This window comes from Vanacampus margaritifer, chromosome 15, assembly GCF_051991255.1.
Source record: "Vanacampus margaritifer isolate UIUO_Vmar chromosome 15, RoL_Vmar_1.0, whole genome shotgun sequence".
Taxonomy (NCBI): Eukaryota; Metazoa; Chordata; class Actinopteri; order Syngnathiformes; family Syngnathidae; genus Vanacampus; species Vanacampus margaritifer.
This window is the reverse complement of record NC_135446.1, coordinates 16,112,876-16,129,841: the sequence shown is the minus strand read 5'-3', so window position 1 is coordinate 16,129,841 and position 16,966 is coordinate 16,112,876. Positions and strand designations below refer to the sequence as shown.

The 16,966-nt window shown below is 43.3% G+C and overlaps 1 protein-coding gene across 5 annotated transcripts in view; it reads left to right on the top strand.

Annotated features, from left to right (window-relative positions):
• The window catches only part of sorcs2 (sortilin-related VPS10 domain containing receptor 2), an 87,936-nt gene that overhangs the window by 64,728 nt on the left and 6,242 nt on the right, over positions 1–16,966 (top strand). For all 5 annotated transcript variants that reach the window (XM_077543607.1, XM_077543606.1, XM_077543605.1 and 2 more), the window contains exons 4-22: positions 3,992–4,156; positions 4,237–4,310; positions 4,381–4,445; positions 5,739–5,857; positions 6,250–6,339; positions 9,732–9,911; positions 10,162–10,308; positions 10,865–10,967; positions 11,076–11,152; positions 11,402–11,493; positions 11,988–12,095; positions 15,143–15,263; positions 15,336–15,469; positions 15,541–15,660; positions 15,788–15,959; positions 16,041–16,227; positions 16,325–16,458; positions 16,534–16,657; positions 16,736–16,848. In XM_077543607.1, coding sequence (XP_077399733.1) covers positions 3,992–4,156; positions 4,237–4,310; positions 4,381–4,445; positions 5,739–5,857; positions 6,250–6,339; positions 9,732–9,911; positions 10,162–10,308; positions 10,865–10,967; positions 11,076–11,152; positions 11,402–11,493; positions 11,988–12,095; positions 15,143–15,263; positions 15,336–15,469; positions 15,541–15,660; positions 15,788–15,959; positions 16,041–16,227; positions 16,325–16,458; positions 16,534–16,657; positions 16,736–16,848 — 2,325 coding nt within the window. The remainder of the gene's footprint in view (positions 1–3,991; positions 4,157–4,236; positions 4,311–4,380; positions 4,446–5,738; positions 5,858–6,249; positions 6,340–9,731; positions 9,912–10,161; positions 10,309–10,864; positions 10,968–11,075; positions 11,153–11,401; positions 11,494–11,987; positions 12,096–15,142; positions 15,264–15,335; positions 15,470–15,540; positions 15,661–15,787; positions 15,960–16,040; positions 16,228–16,324; positions 16,459–16,533; positions 16,658–16,735; positions 16,849–16,966) is intronic.

The following is a 16,966-nucleotide window of genomic DNA, read 5'->3' as shown; positions in this document are numbered from 1 at the left end:
GTCACATTTCTCTCCTCCTCCTCCTCCAAAACCCGCTGTCAGCCTCCTCCTCTCATTGCCCTCCCGCCGGTCCTCCAATAAGCCGCCAGCTGGAGGTCAAGTCCGCGCTTTATTAAAACACGGGCATCCATTACAGCGCAGTCCACATGCGAAATTGAGTAAGGAGGTACAGATAGATATAAAATCTCCAAGTTCAAATACAAGTTTTGTTTCTATTAACTCATTCACTGCCATTGACGGCTATAAACGTCCAAAAAATTATTTAAACTATTTCTATCAGTGTTATTACTTTTTTGCACACTTGTTAACAAGAGTATGAAAATCTAGATTTTTTTTTAATTGTACATTTAGAACAGATATAAAATTTGTGATTAATCGTGAGTTAACTAGTGAAGTCATGCGATTACTTACGCTTAAAAAAAATTAATCGCCTGACGCCCTGAATTTTTAATAATCTATTTTTTTCTTTTTCTTTTATTCATTCACTGCCATTGACGGCTATAAACGGCAAAAGTTCATTTGAACTATTTCTATTAGTTTAACTTTTTTTTTCACACGTGTTAACAAGAGTATGAAAATCTAGATTTTTTTTTAATTGTACATTTAGAACAGATATAAAATTTGTGATTAATCGTGAGTTAACTAGTGAAGTCATGCGATTACTTACGCTTAAAAAAATTGAATCGCCTGACGCCCCGAATTTTTAATAATCTATTTTTTTCTATTTATTTTATTCATTCACTGCCATTGACGGCTATAAACGTCAAAAATTCATTTGAACTATTTCTATTAGTTTAACTTTTTTTCACACGTGTTAACAAGAGTATGAAAATCTAGTTTTTTTTAATTGTACATTTAGAACAGACAACATTTGTGATTAACCGTGAGTTAATTAGTGAAGTAATCAAAATTTTAATCGCCTGTCACCCCTAATTTTTTATAATCTTTTTTTAAATAAATTTATGGCAGTGATTGAGTTAAAAAATAATGAGACAGGCAAATAATCTAAAAACTGATGACCTTGAGAACTCAATTGAGTTTTCATAAAGAGCCTACTAGAACATCTGAACTTCATCGAAGTTAATCTGGGGAGCATGGTGTTTAAATGGGATTGGTTCATTCTGAACACAGCCAATTATAAGAGGGTGTGCATACTTATGCAACCACTTCAACCCGATATTCGAACAAGGGTGTGTAGATTTTTTTAGACGCTGTCTAAAAGGCAATGACGAAGATCAGATCAGATGATCAGATGAGCAACAGACGTTTGGAATCAGCCGACGTCGGGAACGAGCGCTTGGAGGCCGATCTTCTTTAATGACTTTTTGATGATGTGTCTATTTAATTAGCATTAGAGCAAGCACTCTATTTATGGATGTCCCCGAAATCAAAAGGCTTCCCTGTGAACAGAAGGAGTTGTAACGAGAGACTGGTTGATCCTTCTTTAATCTAGCCACATATTTTATTATATAATTATTATTGTATTATTTCATTATTAATTATCCCATCTATAATTTTTCTGTCATCTGTTATTTTATGTCACTTTCTACTGTTTTCTGGAATGCCACACTGGCCCATTACTACGCCCGTTTATGTTTCTATCCCCCCCCCCCCCTCCCAAAATTTCAAATGAAACCACAAAAGAGCGGTTTAATTATTTTGTGAAATGACTTTTCAAATAATAATCTACTCTCTGTCATGTCTGCCCTAACACTGACAGCCAGAGCCATTAAATACTCCATACCTGTTCAAATCAATTACCACCCCAACAGCGCTGTTGAGAAGCCACTGAGCTAATGGGTTTTGCTTTCCCGCGATCAGACGGGATCAAAACCTTTTCTGTGGCAATTAAGCCCACCGTGTTTTTGTCAAATTGTACCCGGCGATGACATGCGACACCGCTGCACTTGGCACACTGAGAGGGGCCCTTTATTCGGTCCCGAGAGCGCTCCAGAGGGCCAATTGACCCGCGGGTTAAAAGTGCCACATGTAACGAGCTCGTATGTAAATGAGGAGGCAAGTACTGTACGCGGGTGACTTGTATAGCTTTAGAAATCGAATTTAATTAAAATATTCAGATGGTGCAAGTTTTTTTTTTAATAATAATAATTGCGGGCAGAACTGTAGTCCAAAATTCCAAACGAGTCATGCTGTAACTGTATTCCAGATGATATGTCGTCGGTGCATTATGTTTGTTTATTAATGGTTATTTGTTTACCGGTAGTTACACATTTTAAAGTGTTATACTTGTACGACTCGCTCTAAGGGAAAGACGAAAACTGCCGGCAGTGAATAAGTTAAGCAAATCATAAACTCATGTTCACAGTATTACTCATACAATAACTACTTGTTGAACCAACAGGACATCACACTGTTTCCTTAGCGCTTCATTGCCTCGCTGAACAAACGCAAACAACCGTCTTGCGCAAATGCTGTCTTTAAAGGTCTTAATATGCTGTTCACACTGAAGCAAAATCACTTTTTATTATGCGCCGAGAGACGTTTGTTTGCGATTCCCGACTCGTAATTAAATCTGGATTAATAGCCCGGCAGCGTTGCTCTCCTCCCTCTCATTCGACGACAGAGCAAATGTAATTAAGAAGGCACCTCTGCGGCGGGATATCACAGAAGAAGTAATCAGGACATCAGGAAGGAGAAACAACGCTTGAGAAGTTCAAGGTCCCGTGCCTTTTGGATCACAGGTGCGAGGCGAGCCAATATGTTTAATGCACAAGGTGCGGGGCGGCTAATGCACTTGTGCTGTCGTCGAAGCGGGCGTCAAGAGCGGCACTTTGCGTTTGACACCTGGCAGGGACAAGGTGTCGGACATGTTGGCCTCATGTGTAGCTCAACATGCGGCGGCTGCGGCGCTCAATTTGCCCGCCTTGTGTCGATGAACGGACTGACGGACGAATGAATGGATGGACGGGCAGACAGATGGATAGATAGATCCATTTAAGCCATGCTAAAAACCAAAACATGTTTAGTATGTTTTTAATTAGGAAAACTGTCTATCTAATTAGCGAGTTAGCTTAGCTACTTGGCTAATATGTAACTTTATAAAAACATACTGTATTGATGAACGGACTGACGGACGAATGAATGGACGGACGGACAGACAGATGGATAGATAGATCCATTTAAGCCATGCTAAAAACCAAAACATGTTTAGTATGTTTTTAATTAGGAAAACTGTCTATCTAATTAGCGAGTTAGCTTAGCTACTTGGCTAATATGTTACTTAATAAAAACATACTGTATTGATGAACGGACTGACGGACGAATGAATGGACGGACGGACAGACAGATGGATAGATAGATCCATTTAAGCCATGCTAAAAACCAAAACATGTTTAGTATGTTTTTAATTAGGAAAACTGTCTATCTAATTAGCGAGTTAGCTTAGCTACCTGGCTAATATGTTACTTTATAAAAACATACTGTATTGATGAACGGACTGACGAATGAATGGATGGACGGACAGACGGACGGACAAACAGATGGATAGATAGATCCATTTAAGCCATGCTAAAAACCAAAACATAATTAGTATGTTTTTAATTAGCGAGTTAGCTTAGCTACTTGGCTAATATGTTACTTTATAAAAACATACTGCGTTGACATACTTTTCTCCACACCCTCCGTGGCAGTGTATGGCTAACGTATGTATGGCTCATTGATGCATTATTATGTAATATTTAATTTAACCAATTTCTTAAAAGGTTCAAGCAATGCAACATGGATGTCGATTAGCGTTAGCATCAAGCTATCCGACTAAGCCATTTGGTTCATTTAAATACGCGATGGGTAATTGTCTTTGTTCACTGTTTTCCAAACTGTTGCTTATTGTGAAGTGTGTTGAGTTGAGTCACTGCCACCATACAGAGTTTTGTGTCTCATGTCTGTGCTCAAAAATTGCTGAACAACTTCTCATATTTCAACAAATTTGTGTACTGTATTTCTCATCTCTGTTTTTCCTTTGAATTGGCAGGTGGTTCTGGTAAGCTCCTCGGTGAACGAACGAGACCAGATGGTGTTCATCAGCACCGACGAGGGCTCCTCTTTCCAGCGGCAAACCATCTTCTTCACCCCGGACACGCTCGTCTTCCACCCCAAGGAGGAGGACAAGCTCCTGGCCTACTGCAAGGATGGACGGGTGAGGGACTGGACGGTCTCGTGAGCTCCAATGGAAAAAGGTGCGACTTGTTAACGTGCTCTTCTCTCTTGTGTTGCCAGCTGTTTGCCTCCACAGATTTGGGCCGCAAGTGGACTTTGCTTCAGGAGCGGGTCACCAAGGACAGAGTATTCTGGTCAGTTCAATCGTTAATGACTCATTCTGGACTGTGGGAATGACTGTATTTGTGAATGTGTGTATCCCAGGTCTGTAGCAGATGTGGATGTGGATCCTGATCTAGTGCACATGGAGATGCAGGACACAAGTGGAGGTACAGTGGCCTGTTTTTTTTTTTTTTTGCTGTTGAATTATCAAAAGCCAGGATGTACATTTTCCCTCTCCCTTCTTAGGCTGTCGGTATTCCATCCGTACTCGACCTTGTTGTGCACACAAAGCGGCACGCCGTAATAATGCTGAGGGCGACGAGCCAGTGTAGATAGCAATATCAGCTGACTAACAGATGGACCGGTTAGCGCTTAACTCCCCTCCTAACTCCCCTCCTGGGGGCAACGCAGCCAATTGCGTGTGTTAGAGGTCGTATGGTAGAAGTGTGTGTGTGAGTGTGTTTTAGATTTCTCAACCACAAGCGGACCTCATCTACTTTGTGTAGCCTAATCCGTAATCTCTGTAAATAAACCTGAGACAGCAGCACTCCGCCATCCCATCTGGACTAATAAAAATAAGAAGCACGAAGGTTCAAGTCTTGAAAGGAGAGGAAAAGGGAAGAAGTTATCAGGAAAATAAATACGCACGAAAGGTATATCAACAGGGCTACCTTTGCTGGCGGAGGGTGACGGCTAGCGGCCGTCCGTCTGGGCCAGCTCTTTTTCTGGGGCGAGGCAGCACCGCATGGTACCATCTCTCCGCCGGTGCAACCCGGGCGTGCCAAACCCATCTGTTTGCCCCGTGCCCTCCTTGTCACAAATGGCTCGGCCAAAGTTAAACGGCGGCACGCTGCAAAGGAATCTGGTCAAGGCCAAGGCGCAGTACCCGTGCCAGCTCTCAAGGCGCGAGACCCGTGCCAGCTCTCAAGGGCGGGACGGAGGGTAGACGATGGATGGCCGGAGCGTGTGTGAGCTGCACGGAGGCTGGCAAGCTGCCTGTTTACTCGGAATCCTCGTTAAGGAGACTGATGATGCGCAATGAGAGAGAGAGAGAGAAAAAGAATGAGAGTGCGGGCATGTGTGTTATTCCCGGTTTAATTAACATTGTGGGGACATTTTGGTAGGCCTCCACAAGTTCCCACCTCTTTTTAGAGGTAATTGGATTTTGGTCAGGGTTAGGCAATCAGTTGTGATGGTTAGGGTAAGGGGCTAGGCAATGCATTATGTCAATGGGATGTCCCCACTAAGATAGTAAGACAAACGTGTGTACGACACCAACTGGAAATGCACACTTAACCCACTCAAATGACCCTTTAGGGTTTGCCATGTTGAGTTAATGTACAGGTGTTTGTCATAAATTATCCTCTTAACGTGCTGGATCAAAAAAAAAAAGTTTCAATAGTAGTTACTTGGACACAGCAAGGTTTCAATTCCAACATTATTGAAACGTGTCCTTACAGGTTACCTGTACGTTACCTGCCTCATCGTGAACTGTTCCGACAAAATGGTGACGGCTCAGTTCTTGGGGAAAATCGACCACAACTCTCTGTCGGTTCAGGGCGACTACATTTTTGTCAAGGTAAAGCACACGACAAAACATCGACACACACTTTGATGGGTGGAATGCTCACAGCAGACAAATCTAATCTAAAAATGTCCAGAATAAAGATTATAATTTATCAAAATGAAAAAGTCTGCTGATTCCTTTCTCTATGATTAATTATTTACTGACATCCACAGTGAAAACTGCAGTGCAAATCTTCTCAAGCCACTGTTTTTTTTTTTTTATGTATCTGTAGTGCTGCTGCAATTTCCTGCAGCTCGAATTACTACACAGCATTGGAAAAATTGTCGCCTGTCTACAACGCATGTGATAACGCATGTTGTTGTTGAATCCCTTCGCAATACCGCTATTGTATGGGCGTTTCATACTGTATTTATTATCCAAATACTGTTTATGTTGTTTCCTAGGTGACCACAGGGAATCGCACCAAGCACTACGTGTCGTATCGACGCAATGAGTTTGTCCAGATGAAGTTTCCCAAGTATGCTTTGCCAAAGGTAATGGAAGTACAAAACGTTAGCCTAATAGCGATGCCAAAATAATTTTTAACTTCCTTTTAGGATAAAATTTAATAATAATAAGTCAATGTAATCCACAATAATTGAATTTGTTGTGTTTTTTCTTTCAAGTATGATGGGCAACTATCCTATTAGGCTAATGATATGCCCCTTCTAAACCAATCACCGTAATTTCTTGAGTGGATCACTTCTTCTTTTTTTTTCATCCAAAATCAGGCAGGTGTATCATACACGAGTACATGCAAAATTATGAAAATTCATCACATTGTATCGGCGTCTACTAGTGTCTGGCGTTGTGGAAAAGTTGTACTTGCATTCCAGTCCCAAAAGTTTCAGAACCCCGAGAAAGAAATGAGTACATTTTTCACTTTTCTACTGCTGAATATTGGCAGAAAACTGCAGCCCTCATAACAAAGAGTGGCATGACGCAGTGGATTTACAGAGCTTTGGCGATTTTATGAGTTCTCAGTCAAGTTGGGAGCGAAGGCACTGACTTTCACGAGATTTAATTCGATCTCACCTCTTCACTGGGCAGCTTCCACGCTGGCTGCGTTTGCCGTATTGATCACATTGATCCAAGGATGCTGCACAGGCACGTGCAGGCACACGATGATGTTGTGAACAGTGTTCCCCTGCTACTGTTAGACATTATTAACATTTTTAATTCTTTATTTCATATATTAACCATGTTGAAATGTTTTATAGATGTGAAATAGGTAAAATAGTGTTCAACTCAGTATAATTTGACCTTAACCTAAGCTGGTACACATTGTTTGGTCTAGAAGTTCCTTCTCAGTGTTCTGTGCGAAAACACATTCTGTTCGAGAGAGAGAGCGCGCGCACTCCTACAACTATACTACATTAGGAGCTGTCGAGTTCAACTGAATGAAATGAACACAGGTGCAGTCTGTGTACGAAAACAATATTATGTAACATATTGTGTGAGAACCAATCTGTTCTACTCATTCTTAGTAGGAGGAGAAGGGGCGTTTTACTTCCAAAACTCGATACTATAAAATGCCCCTTTCCCAAGGGAGGGGGCACATGGGCACTCTGAAATTCCACCTCATACGTGATGTTCAGTATTGCTGTGACCGGAGAATTTTCTGAAATAAATCATCCTTGTGCAGGGACTCTGTTCATGTCTTATCTCATCATTTGATTTATTGGACACGCAAAAGTATGGATTTTTAATATACAGCCTTCACTACCCAAGAAGGGACAAGCCAAAAGTTGTAATGCCCTCGCATGTGGGATGGGGAACTACAGTGGCCAATGCATTGCTTGGTTATTTATTGAACGCAGGAAGGACAGAAACACAAAAACACTCGTATATATGCGTTATATCAATGACGTACGCCCATTTCGCCGACACACCGGGAAGTATTCCTCTCCTGAGACTGTGGCCGAGCCACTCTTTTTCTCCTGCAGTAAGCAAGTAAATATACACTTACCAGTGTTAGAAGACTATCTTTGTCTTCCGCGTGTTCGTTGTTGTTCGGGTAGAGAGAATGTTGATTTTCTGAATACAGACTGGAGATCGGGGAACAGGTCCTTCGAAGGATTTATTTTACAGAATATTCCGGACACAAGCAAGTTTACAGACAAATGGCTGCAGTCCTCTCGCAAGTGTGTCGTTACAGCGGACTCACAGCATTCTTATACTATCTTGAAAACCCCCAAGGAAACAGCCCCCCCCCCCCCCCCGCACCGCCCCCGCCCACCGGCCCCCAGCCCTCAGCTAAGACAGACATCATTCAATACACATTGACAAATGGCCCTTTGATGTGGAAATAGAGGAGGCCCCCCAGACCTCATTCAAACACTCACCAAGCTCTACTGAGGAAATTAAAACAGTTATGACTAAATCTTAACAGTTATGACTAAACTAAAACAGTTATGACTAAACTAAAACAGTTATAACTTAATCAAAACAGTTATAACTAAATCTGAGCAGAAGACCCTAAACACCAGGTATGCTAACTTCCTCACACACCGTTCTCCAAGCCTTCTTTCTTCTAGCTCTGACTCAACTGACAGCTGGCTGTGATAGAGCAAGCAATAGTTTACTACTCAGTTTGTTTATTTTATATCAGGCACTAATCTAAGGGGTCCTTCAGTGTGCCATTTTTTCATCAGGCAGGTTCTTGAACAGCTGAGGGTCTTTAGCGAGTGAGGAAAAGAATAGTAAGATGACAAACAAAGTCAAGCGGAAAATAGTGATGACAAAATGTAATTTAGCATGACGGAAGTGTGGTTATAATAATGGTAACGGATTGACAATTACAGTTTGGTTTGGTTTGAAGCAAATGGGTTCATTTCACATCATTTAGTTAAATAAGTGTGCGCTTGTTTAATGCAAGAATGATGCCAGTGACTTTTTCACCGGCCGCTACAAGACGGTCACGGCCATGAAATATTCACGGTGTCGATCGAATGGCGTCGCGTGTCAGCGGCTTACGCAAAGACGATAAATGAGCCTGGCTCGGACGCGACACGGGGGCGGCGGCGGGGGAGCGTTTGATGCCGCCACGCAAGCCTGAGTAGTATTGAAGTGTGCTGATTGAATGCTGCGCTCGGGAGATGTATTTGAAGCGAAGGGAAGGTGGTATGGGGGCGAATAAACAACTTTGAGCCAATCACTGCCATTGACACGCTGTCAGGCATTCAAGTAGCTTTCATGATAATACAAACGCAAAGCACAAGACAAGGTGTTAACTTATATAAATTTGGGCTCTGACCCTTTGAGGTTTACTGCTTCTGGACTACACCGGTGATCAATAACTGTAAAAAATAAACACATTTGGCAAAGTATGTCATCACTAGGGATGTCAAAATTAGTGCGTTCATTTTGAGTTAATTTAAAGTTCCTTTACAGTTTTTCTACATAGGTTTGGCACATTTCTTGAAACTGTGACGACATTTTCAAAACTGCAAGCGCATTTGGCCAAACAGACTTACATTTTTGAACAAATCAGTTCATTAGCAAAAGCACATATCTATCCTAAAACTGGTCACACATGCTTCACTCCATGTTCCTTTCCCAAACAAAGAGTCGGTACTGTCACGACTGCAAAGATCCTTCTCAATTGCGTTGGCTCATCTGCATTCTCTTAGTGCTTTTGCCAAAAGTAACTTGGATGATTTTGCACAACACCATGGATCATCTGCAAAAGCTCATATCTCTCCCAAAACAGCTTACACGTGTCAAAATCAAATTTCGATGTCATACAAGTAGTCAGTGCCCCCACAATGCATCGTCCCTTTGGCATTCTGTGAGCACTGTAAGTCAAAATCATTCGATGTGTTGTCACAATAGCAGAGGTGTCGCTAACAAAATGCAATTATATATATATATATTTTATCTCCAGGATGTTCACATAGTGAGCACAGACGAGCAGCAAGTCTTCCTGGCTCTGCAGGAGTGGTACCAGACGGACACGTACAACCTGTACCAGTCGGACACACGGGGGGTCTACTACTCCATCGTCCTGGAGAACGTCAGAAGCACTCGGCAGCCCGAGGAGACGGTCCTCATCGACATCCTGGAGGTGAAATGGCACGGGGAAAATTCCGATTTCCAAGTCGAACATCTGCACGGTGTTACATTTATTTATTTATTTATTTATTTATTTATTGGACTGCACATGTCGCAGATGTCAAAATCCATACCTGGATAAAAACTATTTTAAAGGTTTTTTCATATGGTCTCACCATAATATAGATTTTCTCTTATTGGGGGTGGCTCTGCAACGTATCCCCGCAATAAACGCGGGTTCACTGGACTTGGTTTAAATGCAGGTCCGTGGGATCAAAGGCGTATTCCTCGCCAATCAGAGGGTGGACGGCAAGGTGAGAACTGTCATCACCTACAACAAAGGCCGAGATTGGCAGCTCTTGACCCCGCCTGCCGCTGATATGAACGGCAAAAGCATCACCTGCAAAGCGGTAATAGCCTCATCACACATGATATTCTGCAACAAAAAAATCTTTATTGTCATAATTATTATATATGTTTTCGCTATTCTACTCCTTCCACATTTCCCAATGGTTTAAAATCATTCCAACTTCATTAATTAATTCAGGATATCTTGGAAGCTGATTTCCACATTATTTCATTAAAGAATTAAAATGAAATACATTTCACACTCCAAAAACATTTTCACAGTAATATTTAAACATTGTATGTAAATAATTTACTGTATCTCCTCCCCCTTCCATTTTTCTCAAAGGATCTCTTCCAAGCCATATACAAAACCATTTATAATGTTCCCAAAGTTCTCACATTTTCACAGTAAAATTCACAAATTAAAAGATTTTTTTTTTTAAATATATTTACCTCCACCTTCCACAGTTCTCAATCGATTCAAACCATACCAACTACAAGTCTCGCCTTCTACATTTCAGCAATTCAAGTCATTCCACAGCATTTCAGTTCAGCTTCATCTCATCAGTACTCACATGAAAGTACATTCGCTACTTACTGATGACATGATCTCTCTAGCCTGACTGCCACCTCCACCTGCACCTGCGCTGGGCAGACAACCCCTACGTGTCCGGTACTGTCCACACCAAAGACTCCGCTCCGGGTCTCATCATGGGAGCAGGTGAGTTTTCCCACTTTTTGCCCGGCCTGTGACAGGATGTTTTTCTTTTTCTTCTGAGACTGCATTTTAGGCCTTAGTCTGATGGAATGTGCAATTGTTTTCCCTCAGGTAACCTTGGCTCCAAGCTGGTGGAGTACAAGGAAGAAATGTACATCACGTCTGACTGCGGGAAGACATGGAGACAGGTACATCGCCATCTGTGCTCCACGCACTCATCGACAGAGCCGGAAAAAGTACTCACAGTCGGTACTTGTGTGAACAAGAAAACAATGCTAAATGAGCTGATGCACATTATACTAAATGTGTTCATTCGTAGTGTTTTCTTCCTTCCCACCGTTGCTCATTGGAGCTGGAAATCCCTAATTTCACTATCCCAACTCATTAAGATGCCCCCAAACAAGAATGCTCAAGTGCACTGTGTGTCTCTTTTCAAGGTGTTTGAGGAGGAGCATCACATCCTGTACCTCGACCACGGCGGGGTGATTGTGGCCATCAAAGACACCTCAATTCCACTCAAGATACTTAAGTAAGCATTCTTGATTCACAATAATAATGAACAAAGAGATGATGTTTTTATAAAGTAAAATATTCTAGAGTGCTACTTTCCTTATTTAAAGATACATTACAAAAGGTTTGTTGTTTTTTTTTGACGGGTGGTTGGAACAGATTTCATTTCAATTGAAAAAGATTTGAGATGTATGTATGTATGTATATACTGCCCTCTTGTGATCAAGCCATGCACACAAGAGGAACAGCACAATGTCCATTGAATTTAAGTAAAAAAAAATACGTTGCAAGAACGGGTTAGTTATTTCTACTTAATTTTCTTATTTCTGTGTTTATGACAGGAGGGGGGTGGGGGGTGGAGCCAAACATATTTTACTTCCCTATGTCACTTTAGGGGCTCTGTAGTTTAAACTAAATAGCAGTAGTTTTTTTTATTTATTTATGAAGTCATTGAACAAATTAAACTCATAATGCGTGTTTTTTTTTTTACCTTACCCTATGCTGCCACCACAGGTTCAGCATCGACGAGGGACACACTTGGACGGTCCACAACTTCACCAGCACCTCCGTCTTCGTGGACGGACTCTTGAGCGAACCGGGAGACGAGACTTTGGTGATGACGTGAGTCTGTCGCATCCGCCCCTCATTTGCATTCCTTCCACTGCTGGAAATTGTCCACAAGGGTGAATGTGAGTAATTGTATGTGCCCTACAGTGGATCTATGCCTCCTCTCACCTAAAGTGACCTAATAAGGATGAGCCCTATAGAAAATGGTGGGTCAGATTGATGGGTCTGGTCTACAATCCATGCATAATGGATCAACTGCTTTAGACTGATGACTAATTATCATCTGGAGCGGAAAATGAAGTTTGACTCCTTTCGCTTGAACCTCCAGACGATCGCTTTCCACTCTTGCCTCCTCACTCCGATTGCTTGTTACGAGTGACCGTGGAAGCTCACACACACACGGCAATCTCTCATCCCGTCAATTCCGGCTCCAGCTGCCGGAGAGCGTGGCATCCAATTTCTCGCCATTCTTTTCCCGGCGAAGCCTTTGTCCCATCGAACCTCCCGAGGTTTCTTTACATTTGGGAGCCAGGGCACATTTGAGCACATGAACGGCGGCCGTGGCTTAGGGTGTAGAGACGGTCGATCAGTAACCAGAAGGTCGGCTGTTCGATCCCCGCTCTCCCCAAGTCGTGTGTCGTCGTGTCCTTGGGCAAGGCACTTCACACGCATTGCCTCCAGTGCTACTCACACTGGTATATGGAAGGTGCGAATGTTTGGTGATGGTTGGAGGGGCCGTAGGCGCACACTGGTAGCCAGCCTGCCCCAGAGCAGCTTTGGCTACTTAAGTAGCTTATCGCCACCACATTGTGAATATGTGAGCGCATGAATAATGCAACCACTGTGAAGCGTCTTTGAGTGTCCAAAAAGGCGCTATATAAATCGAATGCATTATTATTATTTTTTATTATTAACTCTTTAACTACCCTTCGAGCAGTCAGTAGAACACATTAACAAAGCAAATACAGCTGGAAATGGGGCCGTAGGTGGAAGGAATTGTGATTTTTTTTGTTTTGTTTGAAATGACACTCAATGTTAGCTTAGAACATGGCCTCTGCTAGGAAAAAAAGGTCAAGAAAAGCCTACTAGAACATCCAAACTTTATTTGGGGTTAATCAGAAGCATTTAAGAAGGTGGATAACTCATTCATTATGGGTTTGGTGGAGAACATTTTGAAATTTATTTCACAAGAACCTGCCCTTTGAAAAAGAATTTGTCTGAAATCAACTTTCCCCATTGAAATAAATGGCAATTCTATTAATCCGTTCCAGTCCCCTAACCCCCCCCGAAAAATAAAACCCAAAATTTCTCTAATGTTTTTAAATTCGTGTATCGAAAGAGCATGAAAGAAAATATTTTAAAAGGAAGAATAGAAAGTGATGGGATTTTTATAAAACCTCTTTGCCACAAATGTTGCAGATGAGCGCCCAGCGGAGCAGAAATTCCTCTCACTGGCTCGCTCTTCCCAATCTCCGCTATCAGTAAGTGAGCTGGAGTGCGACCTGTCACATCTCTTCTCACTCCGCCGGCAGATAAAGTCAGATTAGGCCCCTTTGGCTCCAATGCGTCGGGAAGGTCACTTTTACCTCTGGGATTTTCTATACACTCACACGTGCGTTACATACCTGTGATGAGACGTGAGTCTGACATTGATTACAGCAATGTTGCCAAGACACATATTATTCTTTAGAACAGTGGTTCTTAACCTTGTTGGAGGTACTGAACCCCACCAGAATCCAATACACTACACTTTAAAGTGCTGTACATTGAGAGCCGCACACTATCATACAAATAAAAAAAAAAATTTAAACAATAAAATACTAAAATACAAGTAAAATAAAAAAAAATAATGGATAAAAATAAAGAAATAAAAGATACAAAATAAAAACACAAAAAAGACCACACAATTCACGCTGAACTAAAAGCCAAAGAATAAAAGTGGGTCTTAAGACGAGACTTAAAACTGTGGGAGCAGTTCGAATATGGAGACTCCCATACACTGAACCCTTCTTTCTGGAAAAATATAATTTTATTTTTTCAGATCCAAGGGTTTACTGGCGAACAAAATGAGATGCAATAAAAACAGTAAAGGCCCCAGAATTGAACCCTGTGGAACACCATTGTTTTGTGGAAAACACTACTTCACCTTTATATTTTTATGCAGGATCGTGAGTGGTCGGCGGCAACAATGAATACACAGAGACTTGATATGCTTTGCTAGAATAACCGTGTCTTTTATTCCCCGCAAACAGCAATCAACACCTGCGCTGTGCTAGAATGATTATACCTTTCATTCCCCGCAAACTGCAATAATCACAACTCGATTTGCTAGAATCTTTTATTCCCCGCAAACAGCAATCAATACACTACAACGTTAAGCAGCATAATATGATCATCATCAGCGCTTACCTTGACACTAGACCGGAGAGCCGACGGTCCGGGTAGAACGAGCTGCAAAACGGCTGGGCGATCGTACGTGTTCCGCAGCTGACTCTGTCCGGACCGTGTGCCGCTCCGTCTTTTATCCGTTAGCGTGGGAAACCGGGCTAGCCAAGCCCCTTTCTCAGACACTTTCGAAAGCAAGTTTTGCAAAGCAGGGAAAAACGGTAGTATAAACAAGGATAGAGTTCCCAGGCTGATCCCGCCCTTTATTTACAAATTGTTGGGCACCTGGATTCGTACAACAGTTCAGGACAACAACATATCCTTATATAAGAGGTTTCATGAGGACATATCAAACCATGTTTTTTTTCCCTTCAACCATACATGAATTCATATTGCACATATTCATCCAACCAATTTTTTGCTCGAGCAAGTATGACGGGATTGCAGTAATAAAGAAATCACGCGACGTACCATCACAACAGTTCCGAGTCGACTACTGAGCGCACTAAATTCCCTGCAGCACAGATAGACCAAGCAATGTAGTGTGATCAGATCACCTGCAGCCAATGATGGCCAAAAAAGGCGTTTCATCACAAATCAGTTGAGTTGATTGTGTGCCCTGACTTCTGCCAAACCCTTGAGACTGACTCACCGAACCCCTCAGGTCTGATCGAACCCAGGTTAAGAACCACTACTTTGTGCTTGTTTATACGCAGCGTGTTCGGCCACATCAGCTACCGGTCCGACTGGGAGCTGGTCAAAGTGGACTTCCGGCAGTCGTTCCCTCGCCAGTGCGCCGAGGCAGACTACGAATCCTGGCAGCTCACAGACCTGCAGGTAACACCCACGCACACACAGAAAATCAAAAGCAACCACAACACCTGTTTACATGTCCTGGTTTCCTCTCAGGGTGAAAAGTGCATCATGGGCCAGGAGCAGACGTTCCGCAGGAGGAAGGACACCGCGTTCTGCGTCAAAGGCAAGAGCTACACGTCGGCTCTGGGGACGAAAGCGTGCCAGTGCACGGAGCAGGACTTCAACTGGTGAGCCCACAGAGAGCGCAGAGTAACTCCGAGCACAAGAGGCTTCATTTTGCTCACTTTTCTTTGTGCAGCGACTACGGGTTCGAGCGATCCCACGCAGAAAGTGGACGGTGCTTTGCCGACTTTTGGCACCATCCGGACTCGCCGCCGGACGACTGCCACCCAGGACGAACCTTCGAGTCCAGCACGGGGTCTGTGCAAAATATACACATCATTGCTCTTATAGATAACAACACATAGATGTTGAAATCTGATTGGACCACAAAAAAATGCACATACTGACTTGGGACTGATACCCATCCTCCATTTTTTTCCCAGGTACCGCAAGGTGGTGTCAAACATGTGCGAGGGGGGCCTGAACAAGGCGCAGAGTGCTAAACAAAGTAACTGCCCTCTGCTGCCCCCTAGAGGACTGCGAGTGGGCATCAAAGGGCAAATGCTGGCTGTGGCCCCGGGTGATGACATCACATTCATAGTCCACCAGGAGGAGGTAGCGTGAGCCTGTTGCGATTTAAGTATTTCAAAATTTGAGAAATCCATTTGACTCCATTTGACTACTTTTTTGCCCCAGGGCGACACGAGCAGCACCAAGTACCAGGTGGACCTGGGCGACGGCTTCCGGGCCATTTACCGGAACCTGACGGTGACGGATGAACCCATCCAGCATCGCTACGAGAACCCGGGTGTTTACAGAGTTTCCGTGCAGGCGGAGAACGCGGCAGGTCACGACGAGGCCAGCATGTACATCCAGGTCATAGGTCAGGAAAGTACTTCATTGTAATGGGCTCTGGCGGCCTCTAGTGGCATTGCAGTCATCTGCAGACACAAATCTCCGAGTCTTTCTGCTCTCACCAGCACCTCTGCAAGAAGTGCACCTGGAAGTGATCCCCATTGCCGGGAGAAACCACCAGGTCAACCTGACAGCCGTCGTCCTTCCCGCCGAGGCCAACCTGACCGTCTTCTACTGGTGGATTGGAAACAGCCTGCAGGTAAATGAAACGCTCCTTGGAAAATAGTCATTAACATTTTGCTCTGACTTAACGTCACGCGCGATTGCCACGCAGCCAACGTTGACTCTGCGCAACAGCATGCTGACCAGCTTCCCGGAGGCGGGTGAGATTTCAGTGAGCGTCCAAGCGTCCAACGGAAGATCCATGGTGCAGGATACCAGGATAGTTCGCGTCTACGGTAAAAGGCCTTCCTGGTCTTCCGCCTTTGTTGACCCAACAGAGATATTTGGTCCAAACGCGCGTTTTACTCTGGCAGAAACCTTCCACATCATCCCTCTGAGCTTCAGCCGGCACCTGGACCGCTTCAATCCCAACATTCCGGAGTGGCGGGAGGACGTGGGTCAGGTTGTCACCAAAATGCTGGCCAAGGTAAGTCACACTGATATGGAGTTTTTGATTATTATCTCTTTGACTGCCAGACGTTTTCAGAAAAGGGATGCCGTGGGTGCCAGCCGATTTAAGCATTTTTGACTGATCTTTCAAGGTC